Source organism: Lynx rufus, unplaced genomic scaffold (assembly GCF_022079265.1).
Source record: "Lynx rufus isolate CCGP_SWC_20201006 ecotype Redwood Valley unplaced genomic scaffold, mLynRuf1.p SCAF_8, whole genome shotgun sequence".
In the NCBI taxonomy this organism is placed as follows: Eukaryota; Metazoa; Chordata; class Mammalia; order Carnivora; family Felidae; genus Lynx; species Lynx rufus.
The window spans coordinates 42810222-42835796 of NW_025814896.1; the positions used below are offsets into that span (position 1 = coordinate 42810222).

A 25575-nucleotide genomic window follows, 5' to 3' on the forward strand; every position below is an offset into this window, starting at 1 on the left:
GCACCGCGCCTTAGGAGATGCTGTCTCTTGCTGACAATCCGTTCCAGGGCTCCACAGTGACTGTTGGGTGCCTACCATGTCCCCAGTTCCGCTGTGGGTGGTGGGACAGAGCTGCGAGCCAGCCAACAAGACACCTGTCTCCACGTAGTTTACAAGCCGTGACTGAAGAAGAATGAGCACGTGAACAAGATAATATCAGACAATGGTGGCCGCTATGAATAAAACAAAGTAAGGTGGCAGCGAATAAGATGAGGGCACAGTAGCTGATTAGTGGGCGGGCCTTACAGCACCACACCTGGGCTTCCACGGAGGTCCTCAGAGCCACCCCAGGGTAGGGCCAGTCCAGGTGGGATTGGCCTCACCTGCCATTCTTGCTAAGCCAGAGCATTCAGATTTATGCACTGAGTTTTGGAAACGGGATCTCCTTTGTTCAAAGGTTCTGAAAAAGAGTTTGAAAAACGCACGGTTGACCGTTAACAAAATACCCTGAAATTCCTCTGCAGCAATGAATTGCTTTCCCATATTTGGCCAGTAGAATTCTTAACATTTCACTGAGTTCACAGGTACTTTATCCGAGTTTTAAAAGAAACCGATGAAAATCACATATTAGCACATGATGAACATGTTTTCAGATCCTTTAGACCTAGATCAGCATGAATTCCCTCCTGGGCCTGCAGATTAATATTCATGAGCACAAAAGGTGGTGATTAGCAACACTGAGGTTTGCTGGCAGGTGCGGCTTTGCCAGTGTCGGGTACAAGTTCCCCTTTTGTAACATGAGCAGAGATAGAAAGGATTTAGCTCAAATCCCCGGGCCTTGCAGCTCTTAGAGAAGGAAGTCACAGTGTCCCCATCGGTCATTAGTGCAGTGATCAGGACTGCAGGGTGGGGGGGTAGGAATCTTGACGTGCACTGGGTTTCTCCATGCCATTGAATCACACCAGCTGGTAGAGAGCATTTTACAAATGTGAAGACACCAAGTCCTAGCCCCCTCGGCTCCCCTCTCTCCCTCTGGCTCTCGCCCTTACTCTCTTGCCTTCCCTTATTCTTTCTTTCTCTGTCTCTGTCTCTCTGTGCCCCTCTAACTCCTACAGCATCCAGGGACAGAGGAGAGAGAGAACCCTCAGGTCACCCTGAGCCTCTGTCTTGGCTACTAATGGTGCAGTCGCTTGCAAAAATGAACGCTGTATCTCATTCAATTAATGCACGCCTCATTCCTCCTGAGCTTAACTAGATTAAAGGAATGTCGGGAGCCTGGCCCCAGAATATGAATGAGAGCCTTGCTCCCAGTCTGTGGCGGCCCTTGACTCCCTGGACTCTGAAACAGTCAGAAGATTAATGCACAGCAGCTCTGATGTTCTGTGCAGCACAAAGAGAGCCAGGGAGGGCGGGAAGAGGAAGAGGCAGAGACACCGGAGCTGCTTAGAGAGAGGGTAAAGGGCAGATCTGGATGCGCCACACTGGCTGTGGTGCAGTGGATGAAATCCAGTGGATGAAATTCAGTGTTGCCATCGGTTGGCATCTGGGACAGTCCAGATCCACTTTGGCAGGGCTGAATCTCTTTCACCTTCCAGCTGAAGCAGGCTGTTCAGTTCCGGCCATCGACCCTGTACACAAGTTCAAGACCATTTGAGTTTTCTCCTTGCAGGCAAGTGAATACCAGCCTCTCTGCGAGGTTTCCCTGCCCACAAGGTGGGCATGGCGTCTCGCCAAAAGCAGCTGCACTATTTGCTTTACTGTTGTCGAACAAATTTTTTTAAATAAATAAAATTACAGGTAGGGCCAAAGCAAAATGTGACGCTTTAGATGTCCTATCCCTTATAAAATGAACCGTAAAACTTAGCTTCTGGAAAGTTCAAACCAAAGATTTTCCTCATTCAATATGAGCTTCTCCCAAGAGAAAGGATGCTAACTGATAATTGGATATTTGTTGGCAAGAATAGTGACCTGATTTATGGGTAGAGGATGGGAAATCTCGACATGTTATTATTTGTTCTTCTGGACCTGTCCTTTCTGTTAGGGAAAAAAAATCAATTCAAGTGACGACACTATACATCTATTCACCAAATATTTATTAAGCTTAAAATAATGCTGATAACCTAGAACACAAGAAAAGAACAAAATGGACACATGCCCTGTACTCAAAAGATTTTGCTGTGTAGTGATGACTGTGTTGACGCAGAAGAGCTATGAAGCAACTAAAAGCATTTATTTGGGTCTCAGAGATCGCAGTCCAGGAGACACAGAGTCGACTGAAATGCAAGCGTGCTCAGAACCGAGAGTGGGGAGTGCAGGCTTCAACAGGCAAAAACCACGAGGTCCAACTTGTTTTGGAAGCATTATCTTTGGCACTAACAGTGTTAAACTGACTACCTAAGGTTGGCTATTCAGCTAACAAATGCTATATTATGTCTATTTCAGTCTAAAGTAAAAGGATGTTTTCCAGGAGGTGGTGAAGGTGCAATCGACAAATTGTCATTGACCGAAGTCAAAAGTCGGCAGTGGCTTCCAAAAATGGAAACAAGAGCCGTGCAGAGACTTTGCCTCCTCCATGTCCTCCCCACCCCCTATTTTGGATGACTCTCTTAGCAGTGCTTGCTTTAGGTTGTAATCTTCCACAAATGAGACTCACAAGCAAATAATTATACTGGAAGGCTGAAAGTGTGGTGCTCACAGGGGATGCCGGATCCGGAAAGACTGCTGGGGAAATGCCTACTAAACACATACGTTAGTCAGGAGAAGGAGGAGCACTGGGGGAAGTTGTATGCAAGGACAAAGGGTAGCTATGGGACACTGAGGAGGGAGGAGAGACCCTTAGAGAGAAGACAATTTCATGTCAGCATCACAAGCCCTGCAAGGACCTGGGTTGTCCTTATTTAAATGTTATGCTATGTTAGAGAGAGATGTTTGTGCAATCATGTCTTTTGGCCATGGTAAATATAGGTAAGAGGTGTCAGGATCCAGGTTTTGACGGTGTAGAGCCCGGCCCCTTTACTTCCTGACTCCTGTGGACAGAACAACTTAGGTCAGCAACTCTAACATTCTAGGCTGCTTCGCACAGAAGAGAAATAGCGTGTCAGGCAGAGAACAGTATGACATGGCACCAAGCAGCAATGTCTGGAGGGTAGTAGTAGGGCAAAATGCCCATCCCAGTGGCGGCTGCTGCATTCACCCTGGAGAGGCTTGTTCTGGACAGCCGGAAGGTGGTGTGAACTGTGGACGCCCACAGGCATGTCCCTTCTGCATCCGTTTGTGCAGCTCAAGCTTACCCACACACACTCGTGGACTGCAGGACTCAAATTTTTTAATGTCCCAGCAAGAAGTCGCTCCTACAGGTTATTGGAGTAGCACAAACTTCACCAAGGTAACATAGGGGAGAAAGAGGAGGGGGTTGTATCATGCACCCCATTTCCAGGATATTTCAGAATTACCCATACAATATTTCTGTCCTCCCCACAGCCCCTTCTAGCTACCATGCAACTTGGGAATCATCTTTTTCTGACTCCCTCGATCTTTGCACTGTCCCTATTCCTCTCTCTGCCCCTTAACCTCTAGGATTTTCTCTTAAAATTTCAGTATCAATTGAATTCCTCCCAGCCCACTGTCACGCACAGTGGGTTTATTTCCCCGCCCCCCTCCTCTGGCCCCTGGTCAATACCTAGTCACTGGAGGCTGAGCTTCCACCTAGAAATAGACTTGTCGGGGCACCTGGGTGGCTCAGTCGGTTGAACGTCGACTTCGGCTCAGGTCATGATCTTGTGGTTCCCAAGTTCAAGCCCTGTGTCTGGCTCTATGCTGACAGCTCAGAGCCTGGAGCATGCTTTGCGGATTCTGTGTCTCCCTCTCTCTGTCCCTCCCCTGCTCGTTTACTCTCCCTCTCTCTCCCTCTCTTTCTCTCTCAAAAATAAATAAAACATTAAATTAAAAAATAAAAAAAGAAATAAAAGAAATAGACTTATCAAGAGGCGCCTAAGTGACTCACTCAATTGAATGTCCAACTCTTCATTTCAGCTCAGGTCATGATCCCAGGGCCATGGGATAGAGCCCCACATGGGGCTCCACGCTGAGATTCTCTTTCTCTCTCTCTCTTTCTCCCTCTTCCCACCCCCTGCTCACATGCACGTGCTCTCTCGCGCGCGCTAAAAAAAAAAAAAAAAAAGAGAGAGAGAGAAAAGGAAATAGACTTATCAAGGAATCTCTTCAGCAAAGGTGGTCTCTCCCCATTAGAAATTCTAGTAAAGTTTCCAGTGGGAAAAAATTTCTTCAGTTATATAAGGAAAGGTGTGGGTGGAGTCCTAAAAGGATTGAGTGGGACAGTGTATGTGTCGTTCTTTTAGCCTCTAAAGGTGTAGCCCACACAGCCTGAGGTTGGACTCCAGATTCTGCAGCGTCCCCCCAGGACACCCAGGTGGCAGGCCCTCCAATCACACCCAGGACCTGAGCCCTCATCACCCCTCCCCCATCTCCAGTGCACTGGGGGACCAAAACATGGTGTTTCCCTGTCCAATTGGGTCCACAGGTATCCGGATGCTAGACCAGCCATTCATGACAGACATCATTGAGGCCTCTTCCATCAGCCACATGCCTCAGCTGATCGACATCTACAGTGCCAGCTGGGGCCCGACAGACAACGGGAAGACAGTGGATGGACCCCGGGAGCTCACGCTTCAGGCCATGGCCGATGGCGTCAACAAGGTAAGATCATTCCTGCGCCCACCAGGCCCAGGTCCTCTGGAGGGAGGGGTGGAGGGTGGGGTGTCCAGTGGAGGTGATGAGAATGAAACAAGGAGCAGGGAATGGGGCAGAGGTGGGGCTGTTACCCTGTGAATTAGCTCAGGGCATCCAAGAAATGGACCCCCAAACAGGGTTAGCCGTGCAGATTTATCAGAGGGGACTCCTTTAAAGGGCAAAGGGGAGGGGGAGTAAGGTGGCGGGGGTGCCTTCAGATGGTGATGTTAGTCTGACCCCTGTGAAGACCGGGGAGGAAGGACGGCCACCCTAGGGTCTGTGTTGGCACCCCCACCTTGCCACACAACAGTTGGGAGCAGCCCCCAGGCAGTGGAGTCTGGGTGCAAACGGGGTGGTGGATCCACGATATTCCAATGGCAGGGCTGTGAGCCACAGGATTTCCAGGTTGCCCATCCCTGGGATTAGCCCAGGAATGGACAAACTCAAGGAAAAGAGACCAAGGCAGAGCCCCCAAAGGGAGGACAGCCAGGTCAGCGACCAATGGAGGGGAAGTTGGTACCCTCCATGCATCTCAGAGTAGGGGTCACATCGGACAAGACCTGAGCCAGGCCTTGGGATCAGTCTTCTGGGTTCAGGTCCCATTTCCATCAGTCAGCGTCTGGGTGTATCTGCAAATGACTTGACCTCGCTCGCTGCGCCTCTGTTTTCTTGCCTGTAAAATTGTGATAATCCTACATTTCTCCTGGGATCATTGTAAGATGTAAATGAGATAAATATACCAGTGTTTGGTAGTGAGAAGTGCCCCGGGAAGGGTTGGTGTTGATCCAGGCCATTGTGGACGCTTAACCTGTCCCCCCAAAACTTTGTGGAGTAAAGCACAGGGTTTTGTTTTTGTTTTGTTTTGTTTTGTTTTTTTCACTAAGCTTGTGAATTTTATGTGTCAAGAACTCAGGGCACATTGGGGATGGCCTGTCCCAGCTCTAAGAGTCCTGGGCCTCGGATAGAAGTCTCCAGATTTGAATTGCCAAACTGTTGAGTCTTCTAGTGCCCTTGAGATGTGCCAAATTATCGCCATTTGTGCCACAACACCAACCACTCGAGAGTACTTAATCATTTTGTTGTATTTAGTGTTTTCTTCAGGACTGGACTTACCATCAGGTGATAGTGATACCCTCTTGATGCTTTTAGTTTGCCTATCTAACCAGCCGTGGGCAGGAGTCGCATTTTCCCAAGATTACAACAATGGTGGGGCGCCTGGGTGGCTCAATCAGTTAAGCATCCGACTTCAGCACAGGTCATGATCTCACAGTTCGTGGGTTCGGGCCCCGCATCAGGCTCTGTGCTGACAGCTCAGAGCCTGGGACCTGCTTTGGATTCCATATTTCCCTCTCTCTCTCTGCTCCTCTCCTGCTCAAACTCTGTCTCTATCTCTCAAAAATAAAATAAACATTAAAAAACATTTTTTTTTTAAAGATTACAACAATGGTGTGTAGAGTGAGAGTAACCAGGTCCTCACTGAGGGAAAGACAAGTGTGTGAGGTTTAGTATATGCACTTTTGCAAATGCCTTTTAGGAATTTTTAGAAAGTCTGCTTCTTGGATTTTGGCCAATTTCAAATGGATGAAATGGATATGGCCATATTTGGATATATAAACTAGCACTGCTACAAATTAAGTGCAAAATGCATCTGTTTTATGTTTATCTTTGTTATTTATGGTCTATGTGAAATATACATGAACCTATTATTTACACATTTATATCACTAAAATAGGTATGGGTATGAAACACCGGAAATATAACAGTAACTTAGACAGGTAAAAATATTGAAGAAAATTAGAGTGGACAACTAAGTAGCATAATGCCCTCAAGGTCTATCCAAGTTGGCACAAATGGCAGGATTTCCTTCTTTTTATTGCTGAATAATATTCTGGTGTGTGTGTGGGGGGGTGGTATATATGTATGTGCATATACAGTATTCTCTTAATGCATTCGTGCATTGATGGACACTTAGGTTGTGTCCATTTCTTGGCTAGTGTGAATAACACTGACGTGAAATAGTGGTGCAGGTATCTAAAGATAGTAATTTCAGGGCCACCCGGGTGGCTCAGTCGTTTAAGCATCTGACTCTTGAGCTCAGCTCAGGGCTTGAGCTTAGGGTCATGAGTTCCCTCCCCACTTTAGGCTCCACACTGGGCATGGAGTCTACTTAAATAAATTTTTTAAAAAATAGTACTATCATTTCCTTCAGATTATCCCAGAAGTGGGGCTGCTGAATCATATGGTAGTTCTGTTTTTAATGTTTTGAGGAACCTCCATACTGTTTTTCATAGTGGCTGCACCAACTTACGTTCCCACCAACAGGGCACAGGGGTTCACTTTTCTCTGCATCCTCACCAACACTTACCTTTTTGATAATCGTGAAGGCAACTTTTTCTATACGTTTCCTAAGGTCAGAGAACAGGTCTTTTCCTCTCCAGCTAGTCTCAGAAACTGGCCTAGTGCTTGCAAAGTGGATCAGCTGTTCAATAAGTAGATGTGGAATTAATACATGAATGAAATTGGATGGTTGAAAGATTAAAAGTCCTATAGAAAACTGTACCTGTGGTGAACGTCAGTGGTGCCCACTACATCCCCTTTATCGGGTGGGGGTGAGGTGGGGAGGGGGAACCCCCCAGCTACAATGACTCACACAGCTGCCCCTTCCCTGTAGAATTGCCCTAGCTGATGGGAGGCTTTCATCCAGATGGTTATGCCCACACACACACCCAGGAGGCAACCCACAGCCAATGATTGATTCAGGGAGAAGAGGCCAGACCACTTGGCCCCAGTAGGTACCACTCTGTGGTGTAATGTATGCTCCAGAGACCCCAGTGAATCAGGCCAAGCAAGGGTTGACTTTGCTTGAGAGCACACCGTTTTGAGGTTCCTACCTCGTCTATCTTGTCTCACTCCCTCATTGACACATTTCCCCTTAGTACATGTTCTTAATACACCTGGTGAGCTCAAGTCCCTGCCTTGGGCTCTGCTTCTAGTGAACCCATTCTAAGACATTAGAAATGAGGTTCATTCTTTCCCTTGGCTGCCAGGAAGCTCAGAACTAAGTTTGGGCCTAACAGTGTGGGTTTTTTTTAGGCTAAGTCTTCTCCTATCCCATTTTCTCCCCTCTGTTCACCAACCATGGCCTCAAAAATCATTCCTTAACTTTTGTTCTCATGTCCTTTTTCATATTTCTATGGAATCCAAACCCATGAATACTATGAAGTATAAAATTTGTAAAAGAATTGCTTAAATGAGTTCAATTTGATTTGATTAAATTAAGGTGTAAATTTTAACTTTGGGATCCTCAAATTGTTTCTTGCTTCCGCAATTCCTAGTCTTAATGGACTAAACCATCTCAATGGACAAAAATCAACAGTGCCTGGGCCCTAAATAGTAAACAGTAGGTCAAACAAAGTGCAGCCCCTTAGAGAGGGGCTCAGCTGACTTTGGCCCACAGGCCAGACCCAACGCACTAGCTGTCTTTGCAAATAAAGTTTTATTGGAACACAGCCAGGCCCCTGTGTCTTTCCATCCATGATTTCTCTCCTGATCACGGCTGTCACAGGCTCCACACCCAGGGAAGCACCTGGGGCACTGGATCATCAGAACCCTGGGCTCTTCTGCTGGCCTGTCCCCATCTTCATTTTCACTAGACAGCCAGCTTGCATGACAAGAGGTGTGCTTCTGCTGCAGGGACTTTTTTAAGGACTGGGATGAGCAAGTTAGAGAGCTGAGCTTGAGAGTTGGGAGGCCAGAATTCTCATCTCAATCCTAACCCTTTCTGGCCATAGGACTTCAGATTAGTCCTTAGCTTCTTTGTGCCTCGTTTTCTTCTTTGGTAAAATAATCCACATCAGTGGTGCTCAAAGTGTGACCACTGGCCCACCTGCAAGTTCGTGAGAAATGCAGAGGCTCCGCCCCACCCACCCACCTGATACATCAGAATTTGCATTTTAGAGGCACCTGGGTGGCTCCATCCGTTAAGCGTCCGACTTCAGCTCAGGTCGTCATCTCACTATTCATGAGGTCAAGCCCTGCATCAGGCTCTGGGCTGACAGCTCAGAGCCCGGAGCCTGCTTCAGATTCTGTGTCTCCTTCTCTCTCTGCCCCTCCCCCCGCTCATGCTCTGTCTCTGTCTCTTCCTCAAAAAAAAATAAACATTAAAAAAAATTTTTTAGGGGTGCCTGGGTGGCTCAGTCGGTTAAGCAGCCGACTTCGGCTCAGGTCATGATCTCACGGTCCGTGAGTTCGAGCCCCGCGTCGGGCTTTGTGCTGATAGCTCGGAGCCTGGAGCCTGCTTCTGTTTCTGTGTCTCCCTCTCTGCCCCTCCCCCATTCGTGCTCTGTCTCTCTCTGCCTTTCAAAAATGAATAAATGTTAAAAAAAATTTTTTTTTAATTTTTTTAAAGAGTATTTGCATTTTAACAAGGTCACACTCAAGTTTGAGAGGTGCTACTCTAACTGACTTCTAGAAAATGTATCCGGTAACCCTAAGATACTAAGACCACAAGATAATATGGTTTTAAAAAATCCCCAGTGCTGGAGTGCCTGGGTGGCTCAATCAGTTAAGCTTCCGACTCTGGCTTTCAGCTCAGGTCATGATCTCACGGTTCATGGGTTTGAGCCCCACATCAGGCTCCGCAGCTGGCAGCATGGAGCCTGCTTGGGATTCTCTCTCTCCCTCTCCCCCATCCCTCTCTCTCTCTCTCCACCCCACCCCCACTCATGCTGTCTCTGTCTCTCTCAAAATAAATAAAACTTAAAAAAACATCCCCAGTGACTAGGAAAAGGCGGCAGAGGTGACTCGTTTTCTGGAACACTGCACAACCCTATCCAGGTGGTATGTTGAAGGGATTGATTACCAAGCCAGATGCTCTGGTTTGTCTCTGAGCTGCAGGAGCAGGGGCCCAGTGGCTCAACTTCAGGGGTTTCTTATAGGGATGCACGAAGAGAGACAAGGGCACTGAGGGGGGATTCGGGCAGAACCTCGTACAGGCTGGGACCAGACAGACGTTCTGGACCCAGCGTGGCTGCAGGGCTCCAGCCACGAGAGTGTGTGGAGATTCCCACTGGGGCCCCACGGTCGTGGGTCTTGGCCATGCTTATAGTTCCTGTCTCTCACTGGCTCTGTGTGTCCTTCTCTGAATCCACTTTTCCTCTTGCTTGGGGCTTATGTTCATGTGCTCTTTCTACGTGGACATGACGCCATTAGCATTCTTGTTTGTCACAACCTGTCAGGCTCTATTCCAACTGCCGTTTGCTCCCCTCCAATGCCTGAGGGGGAATCTTGACCCCAAATTAGGGGAGACACTTCTCTCTCTGGTGGGCTCCAAAACTAGCAAATGTGGTTCTTTTGGAAAGGTTTAGAACTTGAAGGGTCAGAGATCAGTCAGAAGGTTGCTAACAGAGCCCCTTCTTTTCCATTCCAGTAATGTCAAGTGGCAGTTGTCTACCCCCACACTGGCTTTTCAGACCTCTGATGGAGAAGTTTCTTCTAAACCATTGAAATCCTCCAGAAGTCTCAATAGAAATATAACACCATGTTTCTTCTCTGTTATGGGCTGGATTTTCCCCGCCCCCCCCCAGTCAAAACTCATATATTGAAATCCTAACCCCCCCCCCATATCTCAGAAGGGACCTTATTTGGAAATAGGGCCATGAAAGATGTAATTAGTTAAGACGAGTTCATTCTGGAGCAGAGTGGGCCCCTAATCTGATATGACTGATGTCTGTGTTAAAAAGGTAATTTAGGGGCGCCTGGGTGGCTCAGTCAGTTAAGCATCCGACTTCGGCTCAGGTCATGATCTCACAGTTCGTGGGTTCGAGCCCCGCGTCGGGCTGTGTGCTGACAGCTCAGAGCCTGGAGCCTGCCTCAGATTGTGTGTCTTGTGCCTTCCTTTCTCTCCGCTCCTCCCCTGCTCACGTTCTGTCTGTCTCTCAAAAATAAATAAGCATTTTAAAAAAATCATGTTATAAAAAACATGATTTTTTTATATTTTTGGACACAGATGCACAGGAAGAGTGCCAAGAGAACATGAAGGCAGAGATCAGGGTGATGCCTCTACAAGTCAAGGAACACCCAAACTTGTCAGTAGCTAGGGGAGAGGCATGGGACAGATTCTCACTCCCAGCCTTCAGAAGGAACCAGCCTTCTCAACACCTTGACTTTGACCCTCCAGAATGTCTAGACAATATATTTCTGTGGTTTACACCACCCAGTTTGTGGTATTTTCCTACAGCAGCCCTAGAAAACCATACACCTTTCAGTCTTAGAAGGGATAGTCAAAAAAAGAGATTTCGCCAGACTCGAGCAGTGCAGAAACAGTATGGTCACCTTTTTTAGTTACTCTTGATGTCACCTGACTCCCTTTTTGAAAGCCAAGATGGCTGACCGTTGATCCCATTACAACTCATTCTCATCTGGCACCTTGAGAGTCATCTTTCCTTCATTCTCTAATATCGTTCCTCAGAAGAGAAGCTTGCAAAAATTCTCATGATGCCATTGACATTCAGCCCATCTGAGACAGCCACAAGGGCCCCTGATGCTTGAAAAGCACAGTTCAGTTTATAGAGGGGGCTTAGCGACAGGATCGAGGGGTGAGGGGGTAGGAGGCGATGGTGCTGCCCCATTTCAGTGCCATTTCAGTGCCTCAACCCTTGGGAGTTGTTAGGATGAAACTTAGACGCACAAGCAGCTTGTTTGCATATCGCACTGTTCACTGTGTGGCTGGAGATAAATGGTCACACATCTGAGCCCAGGACCGGGTGACAACAAGTCCCATGGGGGACACTTGGCAGATGTCCAGCAGACATGGATTTCCACTGAGAAGCATTTTTTTGACACACAAGGCCGACAGAGAGACATGTAGGTGACATCCGCCCTCAGTCGCAATTTACAAATGCACAAGGCATTCAATGCAGCACATCCCCCAGTGGCTCCTGTCATTTTCCACAACTTCTGAACTGTTCCCCGCATCTTAAGTCTGAGTATTTCTCTCTCCTCCATCTGTAGCCTCCCCTGTCACAACTAAAAAGGCCCTTTCAAGTGTGATTGTTCTGGAAAGCATGCCAACTGCTCCAAAACTTAAGAGAAAAATTGTTATGACTTATCTTCAGATGACAGCATGTAAATATTTTAGAAAGTGAAGTATAATGAAAAATACATGATTTCTCATTCGACTTTCGAAACCCCAAGCTGTGGGAGTGGTTCTTTCCTTGTTTCAGGGTGACAGTTTGGGGAGAAAGAACTGTAGAATCTCGTGCATGGTGGTATATGATACATGAGCAAAGATCTCCTCTCAGTTATTTCAGTTGTCTGGTCTACTCTAAAGGAAAGTCCACCTCTGAAAGATGGTCTCCACCTAAACAAAGGAGTCAGACAATTACCTAGTGGACAAAGGTAGGTCTTATGCTTGTCTTTGAATGTTAGCATCCTGCAGGTAGGTTTTGTTTGACCAACATAGTAATGATAGAGGAAGAGGAAAAAGAGTCGAGAGACCTTTCTGGGGATGTGTTCTTCACCACAGACCTCCCCACTCCCAATTGTCTGACATTTGTTCTCCACATAAACATCACCGACCTGACTCCTTAGGGATTTGAGTTTGTAGCTCCTAAATTTGCTCAATGAATACTTGAGGCAGCAAGGAGCAGACAAGAAAAAAGAGGAGGCAACTTTTTATTCCCCTTTCTAGTCTACGTGTTGACCATATAGTAAAAGCATTTTTCATATCTTCTGTGGGAAGTAGGTGACAGTCCTAGACCCCTGAATTATGAAATAATCCAATAATCAACTTTTTTCTTAGTTTGGGAGCCCCCCCAAAAGCAGACGCTGAAACAAGGATTGTTCAAGTAGTTGCTTTGGGAGGCAAAGGGAACACCAGCAGTGAATGGGGATGTGTGACAGGGAAGAAAGGGACCGGGAAAGTGTGTGTTACCACCAGCCAGCCACCACTGTGAACACCCTGAGCTCAGTCCCACCAGGAAGCTGGAAAACCACGTGGACCCTGAATCTATCAGAGGTGAAAATCCTGATCCACATAAATGCCACAGTACTTGCGGCCCCCCTGGGGCAGGTGTGCCCACCAGCTGTCAGCCTCTTGGGAGAAAGCCCTTCCACAAAGAGATGCCAATGTGGTGCTGGCATTCGGAAATCGCAGTGCACGGAAGGTCTAAGGGACGTGGGCCGACACCCACTGCCATCTGCTGCCATCTCGAGGGTGCAGGTTGACAAAACCTAATTTTAGGCTTGGAGTCATCGCTGTCTGGGTAATAAAGGACCAGTAAGGTGATGTGTTTGCTGGTCAGAAAGATGCAGCCTTTGCAGAGACTGGTGGAGTAACAGAGCCCAGACGTTGGGGACCATGGAGTCTGACGCTGTCCTGACAACCAGAAGGCAATTCCGACAACACAGAGGGCCTGAAAAGTGACAGTTGATTCATGAACTTCTTTCCGCATCTTGAGGAAGCACAGCCACCCAGGGTAACCCTGGTAAGTCTGTGGCTGGCTCTGACGGCTACACCCCAACCTCTAAGTAATCACAGTTCAGGATTGCTACCGGAGGGAATATTTAAAGACAAGGCTACAGAAATAGGCAAGGCTACAGGAATATTTAAAGACGAGACTACAGAAAGCCATCTGACAGATGAGACAGAGCACTGATTTTTAGGAATCAATCCCTGTGGGATTTCGAAGGACCCAAGCACAGATCCCAGATCTTCGGGCTGGAATGCAGTAAAGAGAGATCACTTGCAAGAGTGTGGCTCGAAAGGAACCATCCAGGCAAGGGGGGCAGAAGGCTGCCTAGGGAGATGCTGATGAATTGGGTGTTGGCGAGGCAGAGCCCTGGTGCAGCCTTCTGAAACTTAATCAGAGCAGTGGGGCTGACACAGTGGCAGCAAATGTTGGGGCCTCTGGCAGGCAATGGATGCCTCCTGCCAAGGAGCTCTCAGGAACACTCCATGAGCCCTGATTTATGCTTTGAAACCAAGCAAAGGTTCACAGTTGAGCAGGAGCTGCCAAAGTGTGGAGTCTGCAATCCATTCTCTGAAATGATTGTTGCACTTACAGTCCCCGTTATTTGTGATCAAGAGAAATGGAAGAAAAGGCTGGCAGGTTTTAGGTGAAACTTATTAAGTGCTGACCAGCCATAGGCGGGATGGTCAACCATCTTGGTTTCCCATTTTTAACACTGAAAGTCCCACTTCCAAGGAGCTCCCAGTCCCAGGAGAACCAAGACCCTTGGTCACTCACCCTGTGGCCTTATTGGCAGCGGTGACTTATTTGAACCCAGTGAAAACACCAACCAGCTTAAGGGATTGACATGAATGTAAACCCTTCACCAACCCCCTTGACATCAGAAAGGTTAATCATGGTGTGTTTGGATCCTGCTAGAAATGAGACAGGATTGCATAAGGGTCTTCCTTCCAAAGTGGACACATGGCAAAATAGGTCATAATTAGAGGCAACAATAGGCGCCATTAAACATGGCCTTGAGGGAAGGATTTAATCAGAAGCCAAGGGCAACCATACCATCCATTGTTGGCCTTTCCAGGGATCATGACACCACCAGCACACTCTCGAACTCCCATGGAACCCAATGGGGACATGGGGCAGACGCCGTGATCCTAGTGACTTGGCTGTGGCACACAGCTCCAGCCAGCCGTGGCTTCCTGCTCACCAGCCAGCCGGCCTCTCTGCTCCTCTGGGTGAGGACCTGCCAGGCTCCAGTGGAGTGTGCTCCCCAGTGTGCACACAGCCCAGACTGGGAGGACTTAACACCCCAGGGGCCACCACCCAGCTGCACTGTCCTGGTGGCAGGGTCACAGGGGCTCTCCAGAGAAGTTGACCCCAGCTCCCACAGAGACAACCTGCTCATCAGCTCACACTCGGTTGGATGTTTCTCCCTTCCCTGTTTCCTGTCCCCCTGCCACTAACTTAGGCTTCTTGAAACCACCTCCCCCCAGATTAACTACCTGCTCCCTGGCCCTGGTCTCAGGGTCTTTTTATGAAGGAACACAAACTGAGACCAGCCCCTTTCTCCTACAGGTGAAGCCAGCAGCCTTCTGAAAGTAAGCGTAAGCGTAGCTCCTTACAGGAGGATCCACCGTCCCCATTTAAAGCCCTTTGTGAATTCACCACCACCTTCAACACGGAGTACAGAAAAGACTAGAAGTGACAAATAATGAACACACAAAACAACTGCATGGAAATATAATCCAATCACTGATATTGTGGCACAGAGGGACTTTCTAAGCATAAAAGCAAAAGGAAAATATTTACCAAAACTAAGTAAGAAATATTACTACATAAAACCTTTCAAAATTTCTGCAAGTCTGGTCATTGTTAAAGCTCAGCAATGGATCCGTGGGGATTCATTATACTATTCACTCCACTTTTGTTGTGCTTAATATTTTTCAGATTAAAAGGTTTTTATTCATCCCCCCAAATAAAAAGCAATTCAGTAGGTGGATAAGTTGTCAAAAGTAAGAATACACAATTTAGGAAAAATGAAAACAGCAGCTGCTCTAATATTATACAGATGGCCACTTGTGGCTTGGGATAAAAATTCCAGGGACTGCATTACACAGAGATTTTTTTTTTAATGGTGCATCTGATATAACCCAAATTAAGGGGACATGATGAACTGTCAGTAAGGAGAGGCTACATTATGCTGTGGTAACAAATAGCTCCAAAAGCTCAGAAGCTTCAGACCACAAAGGTTTATTTCTCATTCAGCTACACATCACCATGGTCAATAGTGAGCGCTGCTTATCACAGTCTCTCAGAGAACAGAGCTTGCATCTGAAACATTGCTAGTCACTGTGCCGAGGGAAAGAGGGTGTCCCACGGCATTTGGCCCTGACCAGCCAATGGTTCAGCCTAGAAATGACACTATGTATCAGTCACTGCCACTCAAAACTCATTAATTAAAATGGCTTACAGGACCCCACCCAACCACAAAGGGATGTCGTCACTGACCCAAACTGTGGACAGCTAGAAACATTTATCAGATAGCACCAATGACTACCACAATGCGCCCAGAACAACTTCTAGGTGACTCGAAAGGCAACTCAACAGTGATCCAGTGAGGACAAACACAATGTCAAAGATGTTTGTGAATAGTTTGAGTAAAATTGTTCAGTGAACTGTGAGCACAGAAAGGCAGTGTTTGCAAATCGATACATTGTTCTAGGCGGTAGTTAAAACAAGTATTTGCAAAAATTAATAGGTTTATGCAATACAGGGGGAAATTTTCTGTAAGTCAAAATGCAACATATAAAAGAAAAGATTGGGCAAATATATATGTAACGTAAATGACAGAAATTTGGCTAAGGTCCTTAATATAGGAAAAGCTCTAACAAATCAAAAAGAATATAAAAGAAAAAATAGGCAGAGGATATTATCTTTATGGCTTGGTGCTTTGCTAACCTTATTCATAAAGCAGCAATACAAATGAGCAGTGAGAATGCAAGAAGATAAACTCAATGGTCATGGAAAAATTTATAACTCAAAACAACAAGGTACCATTTTTGCCCACCAAATTGGCAAAACTAGATTTTTTAAATGTAGGATTCTCAATCTTGAACCATGGGGGCTGATTGTGGAATTCTTACACACTGCTGGTGAAACAAATAAATTGTTCATACGCATTATAAATAGCAATCATATGGCAATATGGATCAAGAATCTTCCAACATTCATTCCTTTTTACCCTAAATTCCCCCTTTTAGAAATTCTGCCTGAGGAAATAAACAGAAATACAAAGACATATAAAATGATGTCCATCGCAGAACTTTAAAACTTAGAAACAGCCTTCCAGGTATGTCTAGATAAAGGACTAAATAAATTATGGAATGGCTATTTAATAAGACTAATAAAAATTACAGTGTAGAGGAATATTTAATTACATTAGGAAATGTTACTGATATAATAGTGAATATACATTTGAAGCATTCTGGCCACAAAAGTGGATCTCTTTTATGATCCTAATTTTATCCCTAAACCTGTTCTTATACTTAGCATTTATATATCAACTTGGCAGGAATCCACAAAATATCACCAGGGATTTTTTCTATTGGTGGAAAATTAGAAAGGATTTTTATTTTCCTGTTCAGAGTCTAAATTTCAGTTATTCTACAATGAGTATGATTTTGCAATAAAAAATGTGATAACTTTTTTTTAAGTAGGTCAATGTTGTATTAAGATGTCAAAGTGACTGGAAAATAAAAACTAGTCTAACTGAGTGTTCAGGAAGAGGCAACCTGTAACAGGCTTGCCTCCCTAGTATCTGCAAGCAGGTAATACCAGTGGGCCAGGGCCTGGTCTGGTCATTCGTCCAGGTCGCTACTGACTGGTGAGCAGGAGGGACCGACAAAGTGGATTTCCACCTCCTGGGACAGGTGACGTCCTGGGTGGGGGCACACAGAGCCATAGCACCAGTCTCTGGCTAGAACTTGACCTTAGCAGATGGTAAGCGATTTGTGACATTTTTATATTATGAGCAAAATAACAAAATCTGCATGAACTGCTAAGAAATTTGGGGGGAGTGACATCAGCACATGGCAGCATGAGAAATCTTTTGTTTCTCCCTTTAATTTGCAATGAGTAGGGCACCCATCACCCAACAGGGGTTCCTCAACAGCACATCAGGACTCCACAGAGAACCATACATCTGTACATTGAAGGTGGGTAGACTGGACCTCATGGAGGCAGGAAAACCAGGGGAACAGCAGCAGTGGTGCCTGTAAACCCAGTGACCCTGGCAGTGGCAGAGGCCTCCGAGACCGTGGTATCCCCAACAACCCTGGGCAGCAGCAGTACCCATGACCCTAGCAGACCCAGCCGCGCGCCAGCAACCCTGGCAACCTCAGCACTGGTGAGACGCTAGTGCACGGGTAACTATGACAGCCTCAGTGACCCCGCCAGAAGAGCAGGTGGTGTGGGTGGAAAGTGTGTGCTCCCAAATACAGCCGTAAAGCAGTTTAGGTAAGAGGGGAAAAAATTACACTATATCGCCACCTGCTGGAAAATAAAAGAAAGGTCTTTAATTCCCAACCGGTTGAACTGTTAAAATCAAAGTCAATAGAACTCTACCAAAATAGAAAGGCATCCATTACTTCAAATGTGTCAGCAGAGGCTCATCTCATCAAACACCATGAAAAATCACAGTAACATGGTATCACCAAAAGCAAATGGCAGACAGTTCTCCAGCAACCAATCTCCAAGTCACAGAAAATTAGGATCTAACTGATAGAGAATTCAAAATAGCTGGTTATGAAGAAAGTCAGCAAGCTAGAAGAAAACTCAGAAAGTCAATTTAATGAACTGAGTAATGAAATAAATGAACAGAAGGAGTGCTTTGCCAAACAGACTCAAATTCTGAAACTAAAGAACTCAACAGAGGAAATGAAGAACACATTACAAAGTATTGGAAACAGAGCAAATGGGAGGGAAGAAAGAACAGGCGAGCCAGAAGATAGGAATCTAGAAATAATTCAGGTAATAGCAGAGAGAGAACTAAGATTTTTAAGAAGTGAAGAAACCGTACGAGAGCTATCAGACTCCCTCAGGGGGACCAACAAAAGAATTATGGATATACCAGAAGGAGAAGGGGACAGAAGGGTTATTTAAAGAAGTAATAGCTGAGAACTTCCCAAACCTAAGGAGAGAACTAGACATACAAGTCCACAAAGCTAATTAGTCACCTTAGTATCTCAATGCTCAAAGATCCTCTTTAAGACATATTATAATGAAGCTGTCAAAAATTGACCATAAAGAAGGATTCTTAAAGGCAGCTGGGGGGGAGAAGAGAACATAACCTACAAAGAAAATCCCATTCGATTATCAGTAGATTTCTTCAACAGAAACTACAGGCCAGGAGAGAGTGAATGTCCTAATTCAGATTTCCAGCCAAGAATACTTTATTCAGCAAAGTGACCCTTCAGATATGAAGGAGAAAAACAAACAAAAGCTGATGCAGTTCACCACCACCAGACCTGCCTTACAAAAAATGTTGAAGGGAGCTCTTCTGCCTAAAATGAAAAGACAAAAATACCCCAGATTTTTCAAAGGTGATAGATAAAATCATAAAATTATAACCCTCTCTTACAATAGGATGTTAAATGTAACACAAAGCTTTAAAGAAAAAGGCATTAAAAATAAATATAGCTACTACAATTTGGAAACGAACTCCCAGCATAAAAAGAGACAATTTGTGATAACAAAAGTATAAAAAGGGAGGAGGAAAATGCTGGAACTTGTAGAGGCAAATGAAGATAAGTTGCTATCAACAGAAAAAGGATTATTTTATTTATAAGACATTTTATACAAATCTCACGGGAACCACAAAATCTAGAGCAAAACCAAAACATCTAAAAAGGGGGGGAGGGCGCACATGGGTGGCTCAGTCAGGTAAGCTTCCGACTTCGGCTCAGGTCATGATCTCCCAGTTTGTGAGTTCGAGCCCCACATCAGGCTCTGTGCTGACAGCTCAGAGCCTGGTGCCAGCTTCAGATTCTGTGTTTTCCTCTCTCTATCCCCCTCCCTCCCTCCTTCCCTCCCTCTCTCTCTCTCTCAAAAATAAATAAACATTTGAAAAAAAGTTTAAAAAAATAAAATACAATAAAAAGCAGGGAAGGACTGAGCAAAATGTCATAAAAAACCACCAACCTAAAAATCAAACAAAAGAAAGAAAGAAAGAGAAAAAGACAAGACAATGGAGATACAAAACAATCAGAACACAAAAGATAAAATGGCAATAGTAAGTCCTCATATATCAGTAATCACCTTAAATGTAAATGGATTGAACTTACCAATCAAAAGGAACAGAGTGTCTGAATGAACTGAAACAAAGACCCGACTGCATGCTGCCTTCAGGAGACTCTTCCCAGCTCCAAACACATAGACTCAAGTGAAGGGACAGAGGATGATACTCCAAGAAATGGTAGCCAAAAGAAAGCGGGTGTAGCCATACTCACGTCAGACAAAATGGACTTCAAGCCCAAAATCGGCAACAAGAGACCAAGCAGGTCATTATATAATGATAAAAGGGTCAACATCAATCTTCTTCCACTAGAGTTACATCCTGATAAACTGATCAAAAGTTGAAAATATAAGTTGAAAATGCATTTCATGCACCTAACCTACCAAACATGATAGCTTAGCCTACCTTAAATGTGCTAGCAACACTTAGTTTAGCCTACAGCTGGGCAAGACCATCTAATACAAAGCCTATTTTATAATACAGAGTTGAATACCTCAGGTAATTTATTGAACGCTGTACTGAAAGTGAAGAACAAAATGATTATGTGGGTACAGAATGGTTGCATGTATACCAATTGCTTGCCCTCATGATCACGTGGGTGAGTAGACTGAAGCTTCCTGCTGCCTCCCACCATCATGACAGAGTACGGCATATCACTAGATCAGGAAGAGATTAAAAACTCAAAATTCAGAGCATCGTGTCTACTGAATGAGTATGATTTTTGTACCATCATAAAGTAAAAAAATTCTAAGTCAAACCATCATAAATTGGGGAGCCTCTGTACGTCAAGAAGACATAACAACTATAAACATACACACTCCCAACATCTGAGCACTGAAATATATTAAGCAAATACTAACAAATCTTAAGGGAGAAATATACAATACAATAACAGGAGGGGACTTCACTATCCCACCGTCGGCAAAGGAGAGATTGTGCAGACAGAAAATCAACAAGGAAACAATGGAATTGAAACACACTAAAATAAATGGACCTATCAGACACATACAGAATGTTCCATCCACCAACAGCATACATTCTTCTCAAGTGCCTGTGAACATTCTCCAAGATAGATCATATGACAGGCCACAAAACCAATCTTAGCAAATTGAAAAAGATTAAAATCAATTTCAGCTATCTTCTCTGACCACAAATGACAGGAAATTAGAAGTTTCAACAAGAGGAAAGTGAGTAGATCTTCAAATATGCGGAAACTAAACAGCACACTTCTAAACAACCAATGGGTCAAAGAAGAAATCAAAATGGAAACAAATTGGGGCGCCTGGGTGGCTCAGTTGGTTGAGCGTCCGACTTTGGCTCAGGTCGTGATCTCACAGCTCGTGAGTTCGAGCCCCCTGTCGGGCTCTGTGCCGACAGCTCGGAGCCTGGAGCCTGCTTCCGATTCTGTGTCTCCCTCTCTCTCTGCCCCTAACCCACTCGCATTCTGTCTCTGTCAAAAACAATAAAATAATAAATAAACATTTTCAAAAAATTAAAAATAGAAACAAATTATCTTGAAACATATTAAAATGAAAATACAATATACCCAATTTTGTAGGATGCAGCAAAAGCAGTTCTAAGAGGAAGGTTTATAGCAATAAACACATATATTAAGAAATAAGAAAAATCCCAAACAACCTAATTTTACACCTCAAGGAACTAGAAAAAGAGGAACTAGTCAAGTCCAAAGATTGCTGAAGAAAGAAATAATAAAAATCAGAGCAAAAATAAATGAAATAAAGACCAGAAGAACAGTAGAAAGGATCAGCAAAACTAAAAACCTGTTCCTTGAAAAGATAAACACGTTTGACAGCGAGACTAATTCTTTGGCTAGACTAAAAAAAAAAAAAAAAGACTCAAAATTAGAAGGAAAACAAGACATGGCAACCGATACTACAGAAATAGAGAATTTTAAGAAACCACTATGAATAATTATATACTAACAAATTACATTACCTGGAACAATGGATACATTTTAGCAACAATATACCCAGACTGAATCAGGAAGGAATAGAAAATCTGAACAGATCAATAACAAATCAAGGGATTGAGTCAATTAAAAAATAACACAGAAATCAGAAATCTCTAGGTCCAGATGGCTTTGCTGGTGAATTCTACCAAACATCTAAGGAAGAATTAGCATCAGCCCTCCTTAAAGTCTTCCAGAATATTGAGAAGAGGGAACACCTCCAAATTCATTCTATGAAGCCAGCACTACTTTGGTAGCAAAACCAGATAAGGATACCACAAGGAAAGAAAACTATAGACCAATATCCCTGATGGATATAGATGCAAAAATTCACAACAAAATACTAGCAAATTGAATTCAAGACTATGTTGAAAGGATTATACACCACGACCAAATGGGATTTATCCTTGGGATACAAGGATGGTTTGACATATGCAAATCAATAAATGTAACTCAATCATATCAATAAAATGAAAGATAAAAGCCACATGATCATCTCAATAGATATACTGAAAAAGCATTTAACGAAATACAGCATCCTTTCATGATATAAATCCTTGATAGATTAGATGTGGAAAAACCATAGCTCAACATAATAAAGGCCAGATACAATAAACCCACAGCTAACATTATACTCAATGGAGAAAATTTGAAAGGATTTCCTCTGAGATCAGGAACAAGACCAGGTTGCCTACTCTGCTCACTCCTACCCAATATAGTACTGGAAGTCCTAGCTACAGCAGTTAGGTAAGACAAAAAAAAACAAAAAGCATGCAAATTGGAAAGGAAGAAGTAAAATTTTCATTATTTGATGACGATGTGTTCAGGGGCGCCTGGGTGGCTAGTCGGTTGAGTGTCTGACTTCGGCTCAGGTCATGATCTCGCAGTCTGTGAGTTCAAGCCCCGCGTCGGGCTGGAGCCTGCTTTGGATTCTATGTCTCCCTCTCTCTCAGCCCCTCCCCCACTCATGCTCTGTCTCTCTCTCTCTGTCAAAAATAAATAAACACTATGGGGCGCCTGGGTGGCTCAGTCGGTTGAGTGTCCGACTTCGGCTCAGGTCATGATCTCACAGCTCGTGAGTTCGAGCCCCGCGTCGGGCTCTGTGCTGATAGCTCAGAGCCTGGAGCTTGCTTCGGATTCTGTGTCCCACTCTCACTCTGCCCCTCCCTTACTCATGCTCTGTCTCTCTCAAGAATAAACAAAAAACATTAAAAAAATTTATAAATGCACTTGCCTTCTTAAAAGAAAAGAAAAAGTCCTATAGGAGGGGAAGTGGAGGTGGAGAAGGGAATTCCAATGTAAAGGGTTGGGGCGAGTCTGACGGCAAGTCTACTATATGAGCATGTGCTACTGACGAAGGGTAGGAGAGCCCCAGCAGAGAGCCCACCCTCCAGGCCCAGCTCCCTCCTGCAGTGCAGACTGCTGACCCATCTCATCCAAGTCTCTAGGTGAGCCTCCCAAACCCATCTGGTCTTTGGTTCTCCTTTACCATGGAGTCTCTGGATAAAATTCCTTCTGTTGAACTACGTACAGCATTATTTGCCTGACTGAACCTTGACTGATACAGTGTATTGATTGGGATGTTAAATTTATAAGTTAACTTGGGGAAAATCGACATCTCTGCAATGCTTTCTTTCTGTCCAAGATCATCATGTGTTGATGTGTCTTTCTATTGGGTCAAATCTTCATGTGTCCCTCCATAGTGTTCAAAGCCTTCAAAGTCTTATTTAGTACTTAGCTCTTTTTTTTTTTTTCTTAGTTTCTTGGGTTTCTTTCTAAGTATTTTACCCTTCCTGTGGTTAGTATAAATGGTGCTTCACATCAAATTCAATAGGTTAATATGTAAAGTCCTGAGGGCAGTCCCTGGCATACAGTAAGTGCCATAGTAGTGCTTCTTCTCATTAACATCTTAGTTTCTTTTATTGTATTCCCCAACAGCTTATTGTTGGAATATGGGTCACAGTTGTTCGGTCTGTTTCTGCCCAGCTCCCGTTCAGGAGCAGCTGGGGGCAGAACTAGATCTTGGGGCATCAATTAACAGGAAAGTAAGGTGTGCCAGCGACAGACCCATTCCATAACCAGGTCTCAGCTCTCTTATAGGTGCCCTTTTCCCATGTATCTGTCCCCAGACTACTTGGGGACTATTTGGTCCTGATACCCAATCATTAGATGTAACTATTATTATGTCATATAAACACACACACACACACACACACACACACACACACACCACATCTTAGAAAAAAACAAGGCTTACTATTGCTAGGAATCACAGTGGCAAGTCTTGTGGGCAAGTCTTACAGTCCAATACAAAACTAATGTTTGCTGCTTACTCCTCAGAAACAGGCTGACAGTTGTGCTCTGTGCATCAGTGGGCCAGGCCACATAACACACTGCCCCCAAACTCAGTAGTTTAAAACAACCACCATTTGGGGCGCCTGGGTGGCGCAGTCAGTTAAGCATCCGACTTCAGCCAGGTCACGATCTCACGGTCCGTGAGTTCGAGCCCTGCGTCAGGCTCTGGGCTGATGGCTCGGAGCCTGGAGCCTGTTTCTGATTCTGTGTCTCCCTCTCTCTCTGCCCCTCCCCCGTTCATGCTCTGTCTCTCTCTGTCCCAAAAATAAATAAACGTTGAAAAAAAATTTTTTTTTAAAAAAAATAAAACAACCACCATTTAAGTCCTGCTCATGGGTCTGCAGGTCAGCTGGGTTGTTCTGCTGATCTGGGCCAGCCTCGGCTCATGCCAGCTGGACTCACTCATGCATCTGTGGTCAGCTAGAAGGTGAACTACAGACCGGCTGGTCTGGAGTAGCCTCCCTCCTATGTCTGCCACTTGTGGGCTGTCAGCTGGGATGGTAATCTGGGCTAAATCTGTCATCAAACAGCAGACCAACTCAGGTTTGTTCCATGGTGCAAGAGAATTGAGGGATTCTTGAGACCTATGCTGGGAACTGACACAGCCTGACTTTCCACCACTTTCTGTTGGACAAAGCAAAGACAGGAAGCCAGCCAGATTCAAGGGGTGGGAAGTACACCTCTCCTTTTGGTGGGCAAGACTGCAAAGTCATATTGCAGAGGAGGCATGAATACAGAGAAGCCTGAAAAATTAGAGTCACAATCGTCTCCCAAAACCCTACAACACAGTGACAATGCTTCTAGCACCGATTACCTTTTAGCAAATGTTGCTTTGTCTCACCAGCAGCCCATCTGTGGACTGGATCAGAGGAAAGTTCCACGTTTGGTGGGCTTCACCCGTTTACCCTGATCCACAGCTGTCTCAATTTCATTGGGTGCCATTTCTTGACATTGAGCCCAAATCTGAGTCTGTCTGAGCGTGTGATCCCCTGCACCAGCTGTAGGGATGATACACTTGCCCGTCTGTCCTGGTTTCTGAGAGCAGTTACTGACTTCGGTGGAGTTTTCCAGTATAGATTTTCCAAGACACTGTGACCGTTCTCAGCTGGTGGCTGAATAAATCTTTGTTGATGTATCGACTCAGTCAATCACAGGCTAATTAACTCCAAGTCCTGTTAGAAGCAATCAAAATGTCTTTTCTCGTTGCCAGGAGGCAGAGAGACCTTGGAGGTAATCCGGTTGTCTCTCTGCCTTCTGGCATCTCTGCCCTTAAGCCCCTGAGTCAGGACCATAGACCCCTGATGGCCACGCAGGGACAGACTTTCTCTGTCATAACATCCATATCTTCTGGTCCTGGAGGGTTACTGAGCTGCCCTGGGGCAAGCCATGAAGGAAGGGGTGGGGGGTAGGGGCGGAGGCTGTACACCTGCCCTTACCTCCCACACTGCATGGCTGATCTGCCCTGCCCACCTAGCTTGCAGGGAAACAGAGTACCCCCAGCCCTACTGCCCCCAGAGTCAGAACATAGGAAGCCAGAGGGGATGGGCACTCCTGGGTTGTGGAGGGAGAGAGAATACTCCTAGAAGACAAAGAACAGGAAAAGAAAAGGACAGGCAAATAAGAATGTGGTTGAACAGAAGAGCAACATGAACTGTAGGGATTTATAGCTAAGCTTGCTGTTTATAACTAATTAGCACATAGTAATAACCATTGTGCATATTATTATGTGTTTAAAGTTACTTTTGTTCATATAAAACTTTCTT

The 25575-nt window shown here is 45.0% G+C and overlaps 1 protein-coding gene across 2 annotated transcripts in view; it reads left to right on the top strand.

The window, feature by feature from the left end:
• The window catches only part of PCSK2 (proprotein convertase subtilisin/kexin type 2), a 270526-nt gene that overhangs the window by 224264 nt on the left and 20687 nt on the right, over positions 1 to 25575 (top strand). For both annotated transcript variants that reach the window (XM_047069500.1, XM_047069501.1), the window contains one exon: positions 4520 to 4695. In XM_047069500.1, coding sequence (XP_046925456.1) covers positions 4520 to 4695 — 176 coding nt within the window. The remainder of the gene's footprint in view (positions 1 to 4519; positions 4696 to 25575) is intronic.